The sequence below is a fragment of the Anomaloglossus baeobatrachus genome, chromosome 3, assembly GCF_048569485.1.
Source record: "Anomaloglossus baeobatrachus isolate aAnoBae1 chromosome 3, aAnoBae1.hap1, whole genome shotgun sequence".
Classification (NCBI taxonomy): Eukaryota; Metazoa; Chordata; class Amphibia; order Anura; family Aromobatidae; genus Anomaloglossus; species Anomaloglossus baeobatrachus.
Genome location: NC_134355.1, coordinates 241975685 through 241998969, shown reverse-complemented (window position 1 = coordinate 241998969; position 23285 = coordinate 241975685). Strand labels below are relative to the sequence as shown.

At 41.1% G+C, this 23285-nt stretch overlaps 1 protein-coding gene across 1 annotated transcript in view; it reads left to right on the top strand.

Annotated features, from left to right (window-relative positions):
* The window catches only part of PACRG (parkin coregulated), a 1022669-nt gene that overhangs the window by 256866 nt on the left and 742518 nt on the right, over positions 1 to 23285 (top strand). Inside the window, exon 2 of the mRNA XM_075338224.1 lies at positions 12666 to 12800. Coding sequence (XP_075194339.1) covers positions 12666 to 12800 — 135 coding nt within the window. The remainder of the gene's footprint in view (positions 1 to 12665; positions 12801 to 23285) is intronic.

The window sequence follows — 23285 nt, the reverse complement described above, 5'->3', positions numbered from 1 at the left end:
CCTCTCCGTAGAGAAGCGAGAAGAGTTGACCTCTAGGTGTATCTGACACTGACTAATGAAACCACGACATGATCTGGCATCGCCAGAATATCTGTTTGGCAGAGCAAGTCGAGGATCATGTGCAGATGTCACCATGGTCTGAGGTTTATCCTCTATACTCTTGAGCCGTGACTCAAGTACTTGTATGTAACGGTGTAACTGCTGATATTCTGCCATAACTGCCAGACCCTTGGCTCAGTCCTAATGTTACGGGGGGCTGTCTGATAATAACCGAAAGGAGTATCAGACAGTCAGGGTCCACCGTGCAAAGACTTTGCTGCAGACTATGGCAGAGTGCAATACCTCTGTTAACTCACAGAAGGATATAATAAGTAAGTAAATATAATAAGTAAAGCAATTCCTCCCTTACTTGGAGGGTGTGTGGAATGATCTCTGTTAATAATCACAGAGACAAAGGCAATGTGTGCGAAATGGCACCTACCTAGGTCCGCTCTTCTAGTGGTGCAAAAGAGACGAACAGCAGCATAAGCCGCACAAAGCTCCTACCTGCGTTCGCTCCACTAGTGTGCGAGGACACGAACCACTAGATATGGCACCTGCCTAGGTCCGCTCTTCTAGTGGTGCAAAAGAGACGAACAGCAGCGTAAGCCGCACAAAGCTCCTACCTCTGTTCGCTCCCCTAGTGTGCGAGGATACGAACAACTGCCAGACGCAGTATAAGGAACGTTACCCTAGCGGCAACGTCCACCTACGAGTAGAATCACAAGGCCCAGCCAGACCATGTGCCTCAGGCACCTGCCTATGTCCGCTCCCCTAAGAGGTAAGGATACGGACAGCAGCCGAAGCTGTAAGGTATAAGAACGCTACCCTGCCGGTAGCGCTCACCTAGCATAGACAGAGGAATGCCTAGAGGAACGCGCACAGAGCGTCTACTCATATGCATGAACCAAGAGGACTGAGCACCATGCGGCGTGTGTCAGGGTCTTATATAGACTCTGTGCCTCATCCAAGATGGAGGACACCAGAGCCAATCCGCTGCCAGAACGACAGGAGTGACGTCATGCTGGCCTATCACCGAGCAAGACGTCACAAGCACATGACCAGCGACCAATCGGCATAGAAGGTGTCAGAGACATGTGACCTCGTGTCAGCGATGATGTCACCCGCACATGTGCAATGGCTCCAAGATTGGACTTAGTCTCCGGCGCTCGCACATGTGCAGTAGCAAGAAATCTGGACTTAGTTTCCTGCGCTCGCACATGTGCAGTAGCAAGAAATCTGGACTTAGTCTCCAGCGCTCGCACATGTGCAGTAGCAAGAAATCTGGACTTAGTCTCCAGCGCTCGCACATGTGCAGTAGCAAGAAATCTGGACTTAGTCTCCAGCGCTCGCACATGTGCAGTAGCAAGAAATCTGGACATAGTCTCCAGTGCTCGCAGCAACCGTAACAGGTTTGGGCTAAAATTTGTTGGGCATACAAATTTGTCTGGACTAGCATGAGAGTTACAAAATCCTTAGACAAAAATACTTTGAAAAAGTCAATTTTCCTGGAGGCCAGCAGTGTCAAATTAGTCTCCTGATTGGACCACAAAATCAGGAATCTGGGGCTCATAATTTAGTGGGGGGTAAAGTCCATAGGGGGGGGTCACTAACAGTGGGTGCTGGCTCATTTGCTGTCCTGGGACATTTCCTTGGGTTCAGTATCACTGGAGAAAAAGGAGGAGGAGAAAAGTAAAAGGTTGATCCTCTTCCATAATAGCAGTGTCAGAGGCTAGGATGACGTATGCCTCCTCAGCTGCATAACATCTGTGGGATAAGCAAGACTTTTTTTTGTATGGTGTGTGTGTGTGTGTGTGTGTGTGTGTGTGTGTGTGTAAAATAAACCAATTTTATTCGTGTGTATGTTTATTTTGTGTAAACTTTTTATTGAAATAGAAGAAAGAGAAAAAAAACATAAAAATAAAATGGATAATATAAAAATGTGTTAAAATAAAATTAACTTAAACAGACTACAGTAAAAAGCAGTTACTGAGCAACCGCAACTAAATTACGCAAACCATAATTTTATGCAGCAGAAAAGAAACCTTTAGTATAAGAATTTTCCACTATAATTCTGAAACTACATTTACTAAGTGGACGTCAGTAAAAAGAAAAAAAAAGAAAAAAAAAAACAAAAACTGAGCGCCTGCAACTATGAAGCTAAACCTGACTATATTCAATAAATACAGTATATTTTTACTGTCCCAAATCTAACCCTATATAGTAATCTAAATTATTATTTTTATTTGATTATTATTTTTACACACACACAAAAGACATTACCGCATGCCACATATCTGTTCTGGGTAGGCCGACTATATAGACAATAAGACTTGCTGCCTCTGCACTGTCAAATTGTCACGTACAGTTTAAATCATAGAGGGACAGCGACACATGTTTGCATTGACTGTTGCCTTTCAAGATTTCCATGACTGTGTTGCAGAGCTGTGTGGTTTGCATTCACACTGCTATCATCTGCCTTATCTGTGAGGCTTCAGCTAACAAGGGTATTCAGGGGGGGTAATGTGTTTTGTCTATGTTTAGGTAGATAACTTGGAAGCTCTTGTGATGCGACACTGGTAAGTCGTGTTCGCGCACACACACACACACACACGCACAAACACACAATTACTGCTACGCAGAGGGATTGGCAGGTAGTAGTCAACAGAATAGATTGTTCAATTATTTAAATTGTATGCATGGTTCTTATTGTTTGTTTTGGTAAAGTTAAACAATCATTTATCAACCCAACTGCCTAGAGTCCTTTTCCTGTTGCCTGGTTTTGCTGCATACTGGGGAGCCAACCCTGTACACGACTTAAAATGAAGCATAAGTCGCAATGTGAATTTCACTGTGCTACAATGTGGCCTAGCGTGCCTGTGCAACCACCGCCTGCCCCATCAAGTGCATCTGCGTGCTCTTCATCCTCTGTGACTGTGGGGACAGCAGTCTCACATGGTTTTTCACACTGAACTTCCACCCCTTTACACGCAACAGGGAGTGTGATTGGCAGGTCATCACTTGTTTTGGAAGTGGAAACAGATGGTATTGTTGAGCTGTCAGACATCGAGAAAACCAACATTGGATGCAGGCTACATAATATCCACACCTGCACCTTCGTCACAGATTGGCTGGACTACCTGCAGTTAATAATTGCATTCCAGAAATGGAAAGGAGTGTAGAATGCACATGTGTTGTACCTTGCTTGGCAGCAAAGGAACACTAACTTAGTATTACAGATAATTTTAAAAAGGCAGAAAAAGAGTCAGCTCTTTGGGCAAATTAAATAGCGTGGCAAAAGTGGACAGGTGGGTACAGTGGCCGTGTTCTGTGGGTACCAGGACAGTAAAGGAAGCCTCACTTTCTATCCCTCCGAATGATCAAATGCAGCAAGGAATTCCCTGAGTTTGCTATAAAATTAGCGTAGCAAAATGTGCATGAGGGTGTAATGCAGTGGTGCTGCAAATAGCTTTGCACCAGTGGGACACTAATGGAAGTCCAACAGCCACTTTTAGGATGCCACTAAGTTTACTCAGTGTTTGCTAGTATAATAGCTTAGTAACAATGAGTTTGAGTGTGCAATGCAGAGGTGCTGCACATAGATTTGCACCAGTGGGACACTAATGGAAGTCCAACAGCCACTTTTAGGATGCCACTAAGTTTACTCAGTGTTTGCTAGTATAATAGCTTAGTAACAATGAGTTTGAGTGTGCAATGCAGAGGTGCTGCACATAGATTTGCACCAGTGGGGCACTAATGGAGTACAACAGCCACTTCTTGTATGCCACTAAATGGCAGCATTTTTTGCTATCATTATAGCTTATTAAAAACAGAGGAGGAGGGTGTCATGCAGAGGTGCTGCACATAGATTTGCACCAGTGGGGCATTAATGGAGTACAACAGCCACTTCTTGTATGCCACTAAATGGCAGCATTTTTTGCTATCATTATAGCTTATTAAAAACAGAGCAGGAGGGTGTCATGCAGAGGTGCTGCACATAGATTTGCACCAGTGGGGCACTAATGGAGTACAACAGCCAGTTATTTTATGCCACTAAATGGCAGCATTTTTTGCTATCATTATAGCTTATTAAAAACAGAGCAGGAGGGTGTAATGCAGAGGTGCTGCACATAGATTTGCACCAGTGGGGCACTAATGGAGTACAACAGCCACTTTTATGCCACTAAATGGCAGCATTTTTTGCTATCATTATAGCTTATTAAAAACAGAGCAGGAGGGTGTCATGCAGAGGTGCTGCACATAGATTTGCACCAATGGGGCACTAATGGAGTACAACAGCCACTTCTTGTATGCCACTAAATGGCAGCATTTTTTGCTATCATTATAGCTTATTAAAAACAGAGCAGGAGGGTGTCATGCAGAGGTGCTGCACATAGATTTGCACCAGTGGGGCACTAATGGAGTACAACAGCCACTTCTTGTATGCCACTAAATGGCAGCATTTTTTGCTATCATTATAGCTTATTAAAAACAGAGCAGGAGGGTGTCATGCAGAGGTGCTGCACATAGATTTGCACTAGTGGGGCACTAATGGAGTACAACAGCCACTTCTTGTATGCCACTAAATGGCAGCATTTTTTGCTATCATTATAGCTTATTAAAAACAGAGCAGGAGGGTGTCATGTAGAGGTGCTAGAAATAGCTTGGCACCAGTGGGGCACTAATGGAGTACAACAGCCACTTCTTGTATGCCACTAAATGGCAGCATTTTTTGCTATCATTATAGCTTATTAAAAACAGAGCAGGAGGGTGTCATGCAGAGGTGCTGGAAATAGCTTGGCACCAGTGGGGCACTAATGGAGTACAACAGCCACTTCTTGTATGCCACTAAATGGCAGCATTTTTTGCTATCATTATAGCTTATTAAAAACAGAGCAGGAGGGTGTCATGCAGAGGTGCTAGAAATAGCTTGGCACCAGTGGGGCACAAATGGAGTACAACAGCCACTTTTTGGATGCCACTAAGTTTACTCAGTGTTTGCTAGTATAATGGCTTAGTAACAAATGAGTTTGAGTGTGCAATGCAGGCAGACGTGCTGCAAATATCTTTGCACTAGTGGGACAATACAGAAGTCCAACAGCCACATTTAGGATGCCACTAAGTTTCCTCAGTGTTTGCTAGTATAATGGCTTAGTAACAATGAGTTTGAGTGTGCAAAGGGCAGGAGGGTACAGTGGCAGGGTTGTGGGTCTGGGTAGAGGAAAGGAAGCCTCCCTTTCTATCCCTCCTAATGGGGAAATGCAGCGAGGAAATCCCTGACCTTAGCTATACAGACGCTGTCATCTTGTGTAGCTGTTAAAATCTGTTTTCACGGCCCTGACTGTCACCTATGGCTCTGACCCTGCCGGTATTAGCCCTTACAAGGGCTGAAAGAAACTTCTATCCCTATTCTGAATAGCGCTGTGTATAGAGCGTACACAGCAGTATCGGAGACAGGAGCTATGCCAGCGGTGACTGACACCAAGACGCAGAAGGCAGATAATGGCGTGCTGGAGGAAAATGTCCGTTTTTATAATGCAGGGACATGTGACATGGACATCCTATCACACATGCCGTTGCTTCTCTGGCTAAAAGTCAACTTAGCTGTGTGTGTGTCTGGGATTGGCTGACATGCTGGCCCGCCCCACTACACGCACGCGCTTAGGGAAGGAAGACAAGGAAAAAAAAGGTGATCGCCATTATCCAAACAGCAGTGATCTGAATGCGCTGTTCCCGCACACTATACACTGAAATTTCATAATAGTGTGAGTCACAGAGGGACTTACACTATTACAGCGGAAAGCCAGCTAGTAATTAGCTTGTCTTTTTGCTGCTAGAACCGTTCTCGAACGTATCTAGAACTATCGAGCTTTAGCAAAAAGCTCGAGTTCTAGTTCGATCTAGAACAGCCCCCAAAATCACTCGAGCCGCGAACTGGAGAACCTCAAACCACGAACCACGCTCAACTCTAGTCTTCAGTGCTGTTGGGTGTGTGCTGACAGATAAGCGCATGCGTCTGTCCAGTGACAATGTGGACAGACTAACGTTCATCAAAATGAACAAGTCATGGATCCACAAGAAATTTACTACCCCTGTGTCATCCTGGGGAGAGTAAATGCTTGTGGATTTGGAATGTGCTTGATGCAAATCAAAACATCCTGTTTGCAACTAGGGCACAAGTGCTGCCACTGATGGGGTGTCTGTGTGGCCCAATTTTTGGAAAAAAAGGGAGACTCCGCTTGGAGTAACCCTTGCTTACTGTGTTTTTAAAAATGATCCAAGATGAACAGAGCTGGGATCAGGAAAGACTTAGCTACCTACCCCTTTGTCATCCTGGGGACGGTTAAGTATGGCGTATTTTTGAATGTGCTTGATGCAAATCTAGCTGTGAAGTGTACAACTGGGGCACAAGTGCTGCCACTGAAGGGGTGGTTGTGTGTGGGGCCCCATTTTTGGAAAAAAAGGGAGACTCCGCTTGGAGTAACCCTTGCTTGCTGTGTTTTTTAAAAGGAGCCAAGATGAACAAGTCATGGTTCAGCAAAGACTTTGCTACCTACCCCGGTGCAATCCTGAGGACGGAAAAGCATGGCGTATTTTTGAATGTGCTTGATGCAAATCTAGCTGTGAAGTGTACAACTGGGGCACAAGTGCTGCCACTGAATGGGTGGGTGTGTGTGGGGCCCAATTTTTGGAAAAAAGGGAGACTCCGCTTGGAGTAACCCTTGCTTACATTGTTTTTTAAAAGGAGCCAAGATGAACAAGTCATGGTTCAGCAAAGACTTTGCTACCTACCCCGGGGTAATCCTGGGAACGGTTAAGTATGGCGTATTTTTGAATGTGCTTGATGCAAATCTAGCTGTGAAGTGTACAGCTGGGGCACAAGTGCTGCCACTGAAGGGGTGAGTGTCTGTGTGGCCCAATTTTTGGAAAAAAGGGACACTCCACTTGGAGTAACCCTTGCTTGCTGTGTTTTTTAAAAGGAGCCAAGATGAGCAAGTCATGGTTCAGCAAAGACTTTGCTACCTACCCCGGGGTCATCCTGGGAACGGTTAAGTATGGCGTATTTTTGAATGTGCTTGATGAAAATCTAGCTGTGAAGTGTACAACTGGGGCACAAGTGCTGCCACTGAAGGGGTGAGTGTCTGTGTGGCCCAATTTTTGGAAAAATGGGAGACTCCGCTTGGAGTAACCCTTGCTTACATTGTTTTTAAAAATGGTCCAAGATGAACAGAGCTGGGATCAGGAAAGACTTTGCTACCTACCCCGGTGCAATCCTGAGGACGGAAAAGGATGGCGTATTTTTGAATGTGTTTGATGCAAATCTAGCTGTAAAGTGTACAACTGGGGCACAAGTGCTGCCACTGAAGGGGTGGGTGTGTGTGTGTGTGTGGCCCAATTTTTGGAAAAAAGGGAGAACTCCGCTTGGAGTCACCTTGTGGTGTTTTACATGATTTTAGAAGGGCGTGCCATGCCTATATCTGTGTCTCCTCCTCTTTTTCCTTGTCCAGCTCTTTTGTTTTCGCATGAGTATATGTCCTTGTCACTTTCCCATGTGTTTGTGTTGTGTTGTGAATTGTTTGTCACCTTTTGGACACCTTTGAGGGTATTTTCTAGGTGTTTTTATGTGTTTGTGATTGCCTACCATTGTTTCCTATGCGGTTCGAGTTCGGTTCGTTCGAACGTTCGCCGAACTGAACTCGAACGAGACCTCCGTTCGACGAACCGAACTCGAGCCGAACCGCGACTGGTTCGCTCTTCTCTAGTTATAAAAATCTTTGAAGTACCAGTGGGATCAAGGTGCTCATTACTCCTCTAGATAAGTGCCTTGAGGGGTTTAGTTTTCAACATATGGTCACTTGTGAGCAGTTTCTACTGTTTAGGCACATCAGTAGCTCTGCAAACATGACATAACATCCGCTACCTGTTCCAGCCAATTTTGCATTCCAAAAGTCAAATGATGCTCCATCCCTTTCGAGCCATGCTTCGCACTCAAACAGTACTTTTCCACCACATGTAGGATATTGTTGTACTCAGGAGAAATTGCACAACAAATTGTAAGGTTTATTTTCTCCTGTTACTTTTGTGCAAATAAAAAAAATTGGGACTAAAGCAACATTTTTGTCGAAAATGTGTTTTGTTATTTTCACAGCTCAACGTTTTAAAATTCTGTGAAGCACCTGGGGGTTCAAGAAGCTCACCTGGCATGGAGATTGATTCCTTGTGGGGTGTAGATTCCAAAATAAGGTCACTTGTGGGGGGGTTTCCACTATTTTACAGCCTATTTTTCTTTCCAAAACTCAAATCGTGCACCTTCCTTTCTAGTGCAAAAAATAGTTTTTGCCACATATGGAGTATCAGCGTAATAAGGTTAAATTGCACAACAAATTGTATGGGCCATATTTTCCTTTTACTGCTAAATTGAGGTCTAAAGCAACATTTTTGTGGGGGGAAAAAGTAAAATTTTCATTTTTCCTTCCACATTGCTTTAAAGGGAACCTGTCACCTAGAATATGCGTTCTGACCTATCAGCAGATGCATGTATGCCCTAATTACACCTCCCTACCCATCCCTGTGTTATAAAATTGTATAATATGAAAGTAATAAAAAACATTTTATTACCTTCATATTTCCTATGTAAATTAGAGAGCTTCTGGTCACAGGGGTGGCGTCTTGCCCCTGCATACTTTCCGTCCTATCACGCCCCTGTGGGCGTGATACCATGGAGTCAAATGAGCGATGTCACCGTCGCTCATTCTATCCTGCGCGCGTTTACACTTACTATTGCGGCAGGCTTCTCTTCCGGGTTCTCCTTGTCAGTTTCAGACGTGCACTGCGCATGCGCAGTACGCGTCTGAAGCCGGTGCGCGAACACCCGGAAAAGAAGCCTGCCACAATGTGCGCAGGATAGAATGAGCGACGGTGAAGTCACTCACGTGACTCCATGGTATTATGCCCACAGGGGCGTGATACCACGGAAAGTATGCAGACGTCCATAGGGAAAGGCACCGCCCCTGTGACCAGAAGCTCTCTAATTTACATAGGAAATATGAAGGTAATAAAAGGTTTTTATTACTTTCATATTACACAATTTTACAACATAGTGATGGGTAGGGAGGTGTAATTAGGGTACACATGCGTCTGCTGATAGGTCAGAACGCATATTCTAGGTGACAGGTTCCCTTTAATTCTTGTTAATACACTTCTTGAATGGGATTATGAGCAATTTTGAGGGGTGCAATTTTTAAAATGATGTAATTTTGGGTATTTTCTGTCACATAGGCCTTTCAAAGTAATTTCAGTTGTGATGTGGTTCCTGAAAAAATTGGTTTTGTAAATTTTATTGGAAAAATAAGAAATTGCTGATGAACCTTTAACCCTTCTAACTTCCAATCCTAACAAAAAAATTGTGCTGTAAAGTAGATGTGGTAAATGGTATTTATTAACTAGTTTGTGTGATATAACTATCCTCTTAAAGGATGAAAAATTAAAAGTTTGAAAAATGTGACATTTTTATTTGTTTAAATTCTGTTGTTTTCACTAATAAACACAAAAAATATCGACCTAATTTTACCACTAACGTGAAGTATAATATGTTATGGAAAAAAAACCTCAGAATCACTGGAATATATTGAAGCATTTCAGAGTTATTACCACATAAAGTGACACTGGTCAGAATTGAAAAAAATGACCTGGACAGTAAGGTGAAAACAGACTTGGGTGTGAAGGGGTTGGATCAAAATATTCCATGAATCGTTTAGGAATTGCAACCATTTTTCACTAAAGCCCCCTCATTTCAAAAGCTCAAAAGTAGGTGGACAATGTTATTTTACCATAAAATGTTCCTTTTTAATACTTTGTAGAGAATCCTTTGCAGGCAATGACTGCCGGAAGCCATGGATGTCACCAAACGCTGTGTTTTCTCCTTTGCCATGCTTTTTGTATAGCTGATTTCACTTGTTTCTTGTTTGCTGGTCTTTCTGCTTTATGTTTCGTCTTAAACATGTGAAATACATGCTCCTTGAGATTGAAATTTGGTGATTGACTTGGCCATTACAGAATATTTTACTACTTTGCCTTAAAAAACTCCTGGGTTGATTTGCAGTATGTTTTGGGTCATTCTCCATCTGTACTTTAAAGCACTGTCCAATTAGCCTTGCTGCATTTGGCTGACTCTGGCCAGAAACTAGCTCTGCATTTTTCAGAAATCATGTGGCTGCTTCTGTATTCAGTCACATCATCAATAAACACTAGAGACTCAGTGCCATTGGAGGCATGAATTCCCAGACATCACACTGCCGCCACCATGCTTTACAGAAAGTGTGGTGTGTTTTAGAGTATAAGTTGTTCCAAGCCTTCCCACTTCTTTCTTCTTTCCATCATTCTTACACAGGCTGATCTTAGTTTCATCTGTCCAAAGAATGCTTTTTCAGAAGTTGGCTGGCTTCTTTAGATTTGTCTTGACAAAGTCTAATCTGGCCTTTCCATTTTTAAAACTGATTAATGGTTTGCACCTTGTGGTGAACCCTCTGTATTTGCTGTCATGAAGTTTCCTCTTTATGGCAGACTGAGATGTTGAAATACCTACTTCCTGGAGAGTGTTCTTCATGTGGGTGGATGTTGTGAAGGGTTTCTTTTTCACCATGAAAAGGATTCTGTTCTCATCCTTCACTTTTGGCTTCTGTGGATGTCCAGGTGTATTTGAGTTCCCAAGCTCACCAGTACTCTTTTTTTTTTGCACAATATACCAAAATGTTGATTTGGCCACTCTCTGATAGATTTCATCTTGTTTTTAGCCTAATGATGGTCTGTTTCTCTTTCATTGAGAGCTCCTTTGACCACGTTTTGGGTTTATTGCAACAGTTTCCAAATGCAAATGTCACACCTAGATTCACCTTCAGACCTTTTACGTGCTTAATTGAGGATTGATTAACAAGGGAATAGCCCATGCAACCATTAGAATTTTTGAGATTATTGTCCAATTAATTGTCCCTTGAAAAAGAGGCAGCTACATATTAAAGAGCTGTAATTCTTAAACCCTGACTCCAATTAGAATGTGAATACTCCCAAATTAAAGCTGAGAATCGGCACTGTAATTACATATTGATTATATATTTGTATCTTGAATATATTTTGATGTGGAGAGAAAAGACCGGGCACCACAGATGAGCAACAATCAGCTTTGTACTGGTCTAAAGAACCAGACCGCTATTGCGGACATGGGACACCTGCACCGAAGCTGTACGCTCAAAAACAGACTGCAGTGCAAAAATTCAGATCCAACACAGGAAAAAAGAAAAAAGCAGCAACTTAAAAGGGGATGAGATCAAGTCTTCTTTTTGTGCAAACACGGGTGACATGTAGTGTAGGGAGGGGAAGCAGAACCCTCGGACAACGGTGATCGTTTTGTGCTAATGTGGCGCTTCTACAGGTCCTATGACTGATATCATTTATGGTCCATTTACATTATATGATTATCATCAACAATTGTTGTTAGGAACCCCAATTCATGATACTGTTCAGTCTAAACAGGCTCCTGATCACCTGATGAATGAGGAAAACGCTCGTTCATTGGGTGAAATGATCTTTTGTGCTGCATCAACTGATCATCTTTCTTGGCACAAAACAATGACAGCCTATGCACAGTGTACTATCTATTACAGACCATTCAGTTTGAATATAAAGCCAGGTCAGCCTGGAGATGACAGTTTCCCTTGAAGTTTAAGGATTTATGCTGTGCACACAGACATATCTATATACAAGGTAGAGTTCACCATTTGACACAGTATGTGCCTATTCTTGCACAGCTTTTCTCCCATACACAACAAATGTGCCAAGTAAAGTTAATGAATTGGGCCTACTGTATATGGGACAAAGGAGTATATCCAACTGTGCACCCAGGGTACCTCAGCTTTCTACTCATAAGACAGGTGCTGACCCTAAGGATCAAGCCCTTGAAACTGCACACTTATGGCGTCACTACTAGTCACTATGCCATGTTTGTCATGCGAAAACCCCTTGCTGGCAAAACCTGCTGGATACTGCTGGCAAAATATTTTTTTAATCCAAAGTGTTCTTTTAGACAAAGCATTGATCTTAGAAAGAAACTTGGTACTGGTGCCCACTGTTACTCATTATTACTGGTCTTTGTGAATGCAGCCAGAATGACCTGTGACTTCACAGACCCACATTTATGGTATACATAATTAAGGTACCATAGGTGGGCACGAGGTAAAATCTCTGTGACTACACATAGACCTACATCCGGTACCAATTTCAAATGCAGTGACGAATGTTCTCTTATATTGGCCATTATTCATTGAGTTTTATGTTTATTCATATATTTTAGAAGTTACTATAGAAATCATTATATATGACTAAATAAGTATTCACTAACTACACTGCTTTGGATACACGACGGGCCATTTATCATGATCAATATATGGAGGACATTGTGTAGCAGATTATGGACATACATTAAGAAATTGCTTGTTGCAATCTCCATACAAGACACATTACCATGCAGAGTTTATTTCCCCCTCAATGCTCTGTACTGTAAAATTGAATATATGTACAACTATGATGGATGAGACAGCCAGCATCTCACTGATCTATGCATTACTTTGTAGGTGAAAGGCCCCCCTGCAGCGGGAGCATTCAAGGAACGACCTGCAAAGCCCACGGCTTTTCGCAAGTTTTATGAGCGAGGAGACTTCCCAATTGCCCTTGAGCATGATACGAAAGGAAACAAAATCGCCTGGAAGGTAAGTGCGGGCACAGCTGTGACTGCCAGCTGTGCCTATTGAAGTGACATGTTCTATTGCCAAACAAAGTTGGCTTCTAAGTAAATAAAGCTGAGACGTTTCTTCGCAAATGAAAGTTTTTGGTTCAAAGACAGCCCCCAGAGCCAGCCGTCCACCGCGCCTAACAATTAAATTATCGTCTGGAAGAGAGGAAGATGACAGAACCTCTTTGCCTGTGAGAATTATCTCCTACATCAATTCATCTCTATTTTTATGAGGACCTGGCAACCCTGGCTGCTTCAGACAGTCCATCAAGTGATTGCATATTGCTAGCAGTAGCCATTTATCTCCCCCAAATTTCACCTTCCTGCAGGACACTTCCAAATGGAAGCTTTAATTACCTAAATGGATAGGTCAGAATTGGCTGCTCCCTAGGAGACGCGGAGCAGAATAGAAATGAAGGCAGATTCTTATTCTGAGACTGTGCTTTTAGTCTGCAGCATATGTCAAGCAACGTAATCGCTGTCATACATGCCTCTGTTAGAGGCTGACCTCCACTGCTGAAATCATTACAGCGCCGACATTTCTCTGACAAAAGGTTAATTGGCTTCAAAATAAATGTATTGCCTAATGACTCCATTCCAATACGGCTGGCGTTCTGTCTCCGAATGGCCCACTGATGTTATTTGTAAAAACTTGCCAATCTCTTTAACTCACTAGGGCAAGCTTTTAAATTTAATTTGAAAGAAGGAATACTGATCTTTTCCCAGCCCCAGCCATTTAATTATGTGTATTCCCGGAATCATTTCTTCCTCTTCTTCTTCCCCTGGTCAGAATCATAAATTCATGAAAGCAAAATAAGTGAGAAATTATTGTTTGAGCATTCCAGCGAGACAGATTGAAGTAAAATGCTAGTTACAGCCTAGGCTAGCGACTTTTGTGCCATGCAGCCACTGCTGAGCGTGAGGACAAGCAAGGTTGCAGGCCTGCCTTCGCTTCTTTCCTTCATCAGACTAAATTGTACAACGCAATTGACAGACAACTGATATTACATGTATTTCCGAGCCTTGCTTTGCTCTCCTGCTGGCGAGGAAAATAACATCTTAAAGAAATGTGGCTGGTTTGATAAATTGTATTTAATAAGTTATCTAGCCATGTATTGTAAAATGCAGTAAGAAAAGCTGCAGATTTTATTTCCTAAGCCGATGCACAGAGCAAATATTTTATTTTTTTGTCTGAGTAAACCCGACTGGAAGGAAATTATTGTAAAGTTTAGATTGTTCCAAAAATTCCTAATATTATGTCCTTCATTTGTCAGCTTGTGATCTGAACCTAAGCAGATTATGTATCTGTACGATAATGGCTGATATGGTTGTTTGTGAATAGGAAAGCTAAGCAGATCATAGAGCTCCTATGTCCCCGAGCTGAATCCAGCACAGTGTGGTGTTCTCATAGATTTAACTGCTGATTGTACTATTCTTAATAACAATTGCCTATATAGATAGATTTACTAGATGTGCTTGCTCGGAATAGAAATGGCTCAGATATTTGAACATCATTCTTTCCATGGCTTCTATGACTCATATATCCCTTGCCCATGGCCTTTACTGTATAGCATTTCAATAACTTGTCATTTTAATCCTAATGAAGGAGAACTAAGATCTTGATTGTAGGACAAGAAAAAATAAAGTTTTACTGATCGCTTTCTAATGCAGCTTTGTTTCATTCTGGTGGCATTGTTAAGGGGAACATGTTCCCAGGCTTTTGCCACCCAATCTGAGATTCAAATGATGTAGATACAGAAACCCTGATTAAAATTATATATTACTTACTGGGCTGCTTGCTGAAGTTTTGGTAAAATCACTGTTTTATCAGCAGGAGATTATCACTAGAGGACAAGTAAACATGCTGCCTGGTAGTCCTCCAAATTCATGAGCTTGATATAAGCCCGCCCCTACTACTTTATTGCCTATGCACAGTGGTGGGGGGGCATTATACAGAGCTTAATATTCAGATAACGTGTATATCTGTAGCAGATAAAATAGGGATATCAAAACGACAGTAAGCAGCTCAGTATGTGACACATTACTGGAATCAGGATCTCTGCCCCTACATCCTGATGCTCTCAGAAGGGGGTGTCATGGTGGGCTTCATGCTGAATCTTCTAACTATATTTTCTCAAGAGAGCTTCAGAGTAAAACACAGCTTTCTCACTTGTGCAGCCAGGCTGTGTTTGATACTGCCCATGGTTTGAGCAGCGTGAATCAAGTGACAGATTCCTTTTAAAAGGAATCTTCACCCTCTATCTTTATGCCAGTTTTAGGTTCAAAATATATTTATTTTGTTTACTTTTCTAATATAAGTTTATAGAGGCCGCAGCTTCTTGTTGTCATAAAGAACGCCAAATCTACTACATAGACATAGTAGAGAAAGATAATCCACTAGGTACCTGCCACTGCCACTAGTAGGTGTCATGTCCTAAGCTCCCTCTAGTGGTGGCTGAAGGAGCCGGCATGTTTTGTGCAGTATATGTATTTATGTATATCCCAGGTATTTGGAGCTCTGTATCCAACCACTGTTAAGGTATATTAAGACAATAAAAAAGAAATAGTTTTGAAGCCATTCAGATAAAAATCTAAAAATAACCTGACATTTGCTTGATCCATTCTGATGACAGAGAAAGTTGTATCAAGATGTCAACAGAAGTCTTATAAAAAGCAGGTAGGAGAGGCTTAATCATCTCTGGCTGAGTAAGAAGTACTTATAATGAATGAGAGCCGCCTCTATATATATATATATATATATATATATATATATATATATATGCTACTATTGTTGTCATAACTAATATGTTACTTGCTGGGTCTGTTATATGTTTTATCTTCATTTTGTCATTGTAATGAATCACAGTTGTGATCAAATTGACAATTTGATCACATTGGCTATGAAGTTTGGCTATTATATCTTCTTTTGCCTCCTAATCTGGAAGTAGTATATGTAGCGACGGAGTCGCTTACTGGGCTGCTTACTGTTAATGGGGACAGTGTTGCTCATGTATGTAAAGCGCAAAAGATTGTTATTATGGAAAGCTAAGCATTCAGAGAAAATGTAGATCTGCAGCAGATAAAATAGGGATTTTATCAAAACTGCAGCAAGTAGCCCAATTAGAAATATATCACTATTATCAGGGGCTCTGCTCATACTTGCTGCTCTCAGATGTGACAGAGTCCCTTTAAGTCAATGATAAAATACAAAACGTTATAGCATTAGCACAATCTACGTATTTGCTCTTAAGCTATGGCAGACTTGCTGTTCGCAGCACACCCAATGTACTGAATAATAATACGTAGCCTAAGAAACTGCTAGAGTTTATAGCCGCACTGCGTAAGTGCAGTTATTAATTCACTATTCATTTGGGCAGTATAAAATATACATTTTCCCAAGAATTTTCCCAGCACTATCCACGTTATCAGTGATGTCATGCAGAACTGAATGGCGGGTAGAATTACAAGCTTTGGTCTTGCGTCAATAACACGCCATTAAATTCTTGGAGGCAAAGCTTCCTAGCACAGTGGATCTAATTTTATATCTGCTTGTGAACACATATATTGCATATAATTACACTATTTGCTGTGCTAAGAGGCTGATTAACCCTGCAAGCACAGAACAGTCTTGGCATTCAATCATTATCAGCCTTAACATGCTTCTGTTAATGCCTGTCATCAATTGCAAAATTGCAAAAATGTATAAATGTCTAGAAATTAGTCATTCTTAATCTTCTATTTATGTGATTGACTACAAAATACTGATCTGCTTAAAATGGCTGTAAGAGCAAATATATAGAGCGCTGGGTAGAGAGCTCCAGAGCAGTACATCTGAAGAGCCGCTCTCCCCATCCAAGTGCATTTAGTAGTCTAACTACATCCTACTGAAGGGAAACATTTAAGGAATATTGCAGATAGTGATGTTTTCAATGAGGATGGATTTTTTGCACATGCCTAAGGTACTAAATTTTGTAACAAACCTCTCAAGCAAGGCTTTAGGAGTTCATTAAGCAACCTACATGGAAGGATACAGCAGTGAGTAATGAAAAGTGTTTTACACAGAAGTGTTGGATGTAATCTAAACCCTTCCAGCAAAGTTGAAAGGATGATTATGCAGCTATTTTTTTCACTCATAACAAACCAAGTTGTATTTTCCATAATTGCTTGGCAGCATATTTCCCCTGATATACCAATTGCATGAAGAGAAACGGAAAGCACAGTGTGACGCCTAAAAATACTATAATATGGAATGTTTGGGATCTCTGTTAAAAATAAGTCAGCAAAGAAGACTACATTTGTTGAAATCAATCTAATATTTGTGTGTGTATGGGATATGAAAGATGCTAGATTAGGAGATATTGTGGATTTTCAGGGCGGTCATTGTTGGAAGACAATAAAAGCCTCAACTGTCACTTTGTTTTTCAGTCAATAGAATTTTCTAAAGGGTTCGCTCTGCCCAGTCTTCTGCTTGTGTTTGATTTTACATAAAGTATTATCTTACAGTTCTCTAAAACGGGCTGGCTGGCAGTTTTCAGCTTGGGGGTAAACACACAGCTATCGCCTTTGAGTAGTGGCCAACCCTTTACATGAATCATGCTATTAATATACAGATAAACAGGTGAGGGTTTTAGTACTATAAAGATATAAAATGGTACCGGAATCAAACTTACTTCATATGTATGGCTACAGAACTAAACTTTCTACATAGATACAGTAACAGAATTAAATCTACTACATTGATTAGGGAACAGAACCAAGCTTACTATATAGATAAGAGAACAGTTCCAAGCTTACAATATAGATACAGCAACAGAACCAAGCTTACTCGATACTGTAGATAAGGGAACAGAACCAAGTTTAACCTATAGATAAAGGAACAGAACCAAGCTTGCTACATAAATAAGGAAACAGTTCCAAGCTTACTACAGTATATAGATACAGCAACAGAACCAAGCTTGCTACATAGATAAGGAAACAGGACCAAGCTTACTGTATAGATAAGGGAACAGTTCCAAGCTTACAATATAGATACAGCAACAGAACCAAGCTTACTAGATACTGTAGATAAGGGAACAGAACCAAGTTTAACCTATAGATAAAGGAACAGAACCAAGCTTGCTACATAGATAAGGAAACAGTTCCAAGCTTACTACAGTATATGGATACAGCAACAGAACCAAGCTTGCTACATAGATAAGGAAACAGGACCAAGCTTACTGTATAGATAAGGGAACAGTTCCAAGCTTACTACAGTATATAGATACAGCAACAGAACCAAACTTGTTACATAGATAAGGGAACAGAATCAAGTTTAACATATAGATACATGAACAGAACTAAGCTGACTACATAGGTGTGTCAACCAAACCAAGCTTGCTACTTAGATAAGGGAACAGAACCAAGCTTACTATACAGATATAGGATCAGAACAAATTTTACAAGATAGATATGTCAACAAAACCAAGCTTACTACATAGATAAGGGAACAAAACCAAACTTACCATATAAATACAGGAACAAAACAGAGCTTACTACACGCATATGTCAACAGAACCAAGCTTGCTACATAGATAAGGGAACAGAACCAAGCTTACTGTATAGATAAGAGACCAGTTCCAAGCTTACAATATAGATACAGCAACAGAACCACACTTACTAGGTAGATAAGGGAACAGAACCAAGCTTAACCTATAGATAAAGGAACAGAACCAAGCTTGCTACATAAATAAGGAAACAGATCCAAGCTTACTACAGTATATAGATACAGCAACAGAACCAAGCTTACGGTATAGATAAGGGAATAGTTCAAGCTTACTGCAGTATATAGATACAGCAACAGAACCAAGCTTGTTACATAGATAAGGGAACAGAATAAAGTTTAAAATATAGATACAGGAACAGAACCGAGCTTACTACATAGGTGTGTCAAGCAAACCAAGCTTGCTACTTAGATAAGGGAACAGAACCAACCTTACCATACAGATACAGGATCAGACACAATTTTACAAGATAGATAAGGGAACAAAACCAAGCTTACCATATAGATACAGGAACAGAACCGATCTTACTACACAGATATGCCAACAGAACCAAACTTGCTTCATAGATAAGGGAGCAGAAACAACTTACTACATATATATATATATATATATATATATATATATATATATATATATATATATATACATATATATATTGCTCAGGAAAATAAGGGGTAACTTTCCAAGTCTACTATATAGATATGGCAACAGAACAAAGCTTACAGATACAGGTACCAAACCTTGCTTACTACATGGATACAGAGAAATAAACAAATTTATAACCTAGGTATGGAAATGGAACCAAGCTTACCATATAGATCCAGGAACACAACCAAGCTGACCATGTACAGGAACAGAAACAAGCTTATTATATACATACAGCAACAGAACCAAGCTTACTAGATACTGTAGATAAGGGAACAGAACCAAGTTTAACCTATAGATAAAGGAACAGAACCAAGCTTGCTACATAGATAAGGAAACAGTTCCAAGCTTACTACAGTATATGGATACAGCAACAGAACCAAGCTTGCTACATAGATAAGGAAACAGGACCAAGCTTACTGTATAGATAAGGGAACAGTTCCAAGCTTACTACAGTATATAGATACAGCAACAGAACCAAACTTGTTACATAGATAAGGGAACAGAATCAAGTTTAACATATAGATACATGAACAGAACTAAGCTGACTACATAGGTGTGTCAACCAAACCAAGCTTGCTACTTAGATAAGGGAACAGAACCAAGCTTACTATACAGATATAGGATCAGAACAAATTTTACAAGATAGATATGTCAACAAAACCAAGCTTACTACATAGATAAGGGAACAAAACCAAACTTACCATATAAATACAGGAACAAAACAGAGCTTACTACACGCATATGTCAACAGAACCAAGCTTGCTACATAGATAAGGGAACAGAACCAAGCTTACTGTATAGATAAGAGACCAGTTCCAAGCTTACAATATAGATACAGCAACAGAACCACACTTACTAGGTAGATAAGGGAACAGAACCAAGCTTAACCTATAGATAAAGGAACAGAACCAAGCTTGCTACATAAATAAGGAAACAGATCCAAGCTTACTACAGTATATAGATACAGCAACAGAACCAAGCTTACGGTATAGATAAGGGAATAGTTCAAGCTTACTGCAGTATATAGATACAGCAACAGAACCAAGCTTGTTACATAGATAAGGGAACAGAATAAAGTTTAAAATATAGATACAGGAACAGAACCGAGCTTACTACATAGGTGTGTCAAGCAAACCAAGCTTGCTACTTAGATAAGGGAACAGAACCAACCTTACCATACAGATACAGGATCAGACACAATTTTACAAGATAGATAAGGGAACAAAACCAAGCTTACCATATAGATACAGGAACAGAACCGATCTTACTACACAGATATGCCAACAGAACCAAACTTGCTTCATAGATAAGGGAGCAGAAACAACTTACTACATATATATATATATATATATATATATATATATATATATATATATATATATACATATATATATTGCTCAGGAAAATAAGGGGTAACTTTCCAAGTCTACTATATAGATATGGCAACAGAACAAAGCTTACAGATACAGGTACCAAACCTTGCTTACTACATGGATACAGATAAATAAACAAATTTATAACCTAGGTATGGAAATGGAACCAAGCTTACCATATAGATCCAGGAACACAACCAAGCTGACCATGTACAGGAACAGAAACAAGCTTATTATATACATACAGCAACAGAACCATGATTACTACATAGATATGGGAACAGAATAAAATGTCCATCATATTTATGGCAGTGGAACCAAGCTTACTATATAGATGCGTGTCACGAACAGCCGGGGGGGGCACTCAGAAATCCCCCGTGCTGGCCACCAATGTCACGATCGGGGGGTAACAAGTGGAGGTCACCCCTCCTTTATACCTCCCAACCGACAGACAGAGCACGTGACGCGCTCTCTAGCGCCCCTCTTATAGTCAGGCCAATTATGGAATTGCCCGAAAATAAGCAAGGAGGCCGCTATTCTCCTGTGCCGATGATTGAAGGGCTCCCGGTGAGAGTGAGGTGTATATTCCCCCGACTCCAGCAGACGGAATATACAAAAACCTCCTCCAATCTCCCCGGCTGCCCCACAATAATCCTTGGCACAAACTTGCTGCCACCAACCGACTTACGGTAACTATTAGCCGAACACACAGACGTGGGATTCAAGATCGAGATAACAGAACAGCCCAAGATTAATTATATAATTTAATCGGCCTAAGCCACACTAGAAACTACAATATATACAATAGGGAATCTACAGAATATACATAGGTCAGAGTACAGTTACAAGCAAGATATGGATTACAAACAGGTATACAATTCAATCAGTTACCTTGTGCGTCTGGCCACAGGGGGGCGCTGTAGACCAGGTTTCTAGGATCTTTCCCACAGATGTTTCCTACACGTGACCCCCGGCGAAAGAACACTGGAAAATGGCCGAATTGGGGTTATCAACCTGGGCAAATCCAGGTCCCCTCCTACCTTAGTGACCTCACAGGGAAGCACTGCCACTCCCCCTGCATTGAGTCAGAGTAATATCCCAGAAGGGGCTATTACCCGCAACTCCGGACTGGGAGGTCCGATCGGTACGGTTCTGGTGCCATCAGATCCGCCCGGGTCCCCTCTGCATTTTGAGTCCAAGCACGACTCATTTACCAGACTCCTACTAGCAGTTCTCTATATCTCGCCGCCCCAGGGTGCCACATAGACCCCGAGGATATGCACAGATTCGGCTCGAAGTCCCGATTCTAACGATGTAGGGGGTGTATGGCTGAGACGCACGGTAATATCATAACTGGGTATGATATTACGGAGCCAGCAGTAGGCTCTCCTGCGGTGACTAGCTTCCTTTTGGTTCTGCCAGGTCACTGTCCACTTTCTTTGATGAGTGGACACATCTCCCAGGGGGTCTTCCTCTCTCTCTTTGTTGTAAAGGCCTGAGAGGACTAGCAATCTCCATATCAGAGGAGATGGCTGTTGGAGGTGTAAGTGGGGACTTCACACCTTTCCAGATGCTGGGCATCTGAGAAGTAGCTCCGTGTGTGAAGGGACAAGGGAGGGGGGGTTGCCCTCAGGGGGGTGATGAGAGAAATGATGACTGGACATCATCATTCCTCTTAATATCCCAGGATTTACCTCACAATGCGGGAACCAGAACCATGCTTACCATAAATTTTAAGGGTGAGCAGAGCATGGATGCGGCTCTGCCCTCTAAGAAGGAGGGGCTATAGAGAGATGATGTTGCACAGAGAGAAGAGAGTAAGAGGAAATCAGGACAAAGCCATGACTTGCCAGGACAGCGGGATATTGGGATAGTCTAGCTGAATCTGGGATGTTTAGGACCTATGCAATACTCCAAAAACATTTGCCCTTGTGTGCTTATGTGCACACCTGATCCTGAGCACAGAAAAACAGCAGTGTCACTATGACAGATCTCTTTAACTTATGGCACTAGCACACATCGAACTATACTAGCAAGTGCATTAATGTTCACTAAACCATCACTTAAATGATCATATGATGTTTTACAGAGCTGGCTGACAGGAATCGTGATGCTCCATGTAACACATCAGAAGCATGTGCTTTATTTGTACCCAATGCTTTTCAATTAGTTAATGTCATTTTATCCTCTATCTATATGAGAATTTTGCCATAATGTCCCTTATATTTGATTTTGTTATGCACAATGTTGGGTATTTGCTGCAAATTATGAATTTCATTCTTCAGAGTGCAACATTTGCAAATGTTGCATAGGAGGTAGGAGAATCTGCAGCACATTTTTTCCATAGGTCTATCATAGTGACAGAGTCCCTTTACAGCAAATCTTTGGCTTTTTTTTTTTAAATATTTTTCTGCTCCTATGGACAGATCATTGTTTAATTGGACGACACTCTATCCCTGGGACAATTAAGTTGACAGTATGTATGTGTGTACATATGTATATATATATATATATATATATATATATATATATATATATATATATATATATATATTATATATATATATATATATATATACATACACACACACACACACACACACACACACACACACACACACACACACACACACACACACACACACACCATACAGACCAAAAGTTTGGACACACCTTCTCATTCAAAGAGTTTTCATTATTTTCAGGACTTTGAAAATTGTAGATTCACATTGAAGACATCAAAACTATGAATTAAAACAGGTGGAATGAAAATACTTAAAAAAGTGTGAAACTACTGAAATTATGTCTTATATTCTAGGTTCTTCACAGTAGCCACCTTTTGCTTTGATTACTGCTTTGCATACTCTTAGCATTCTCTTGATGAGCTTCAAGAGGTACTCA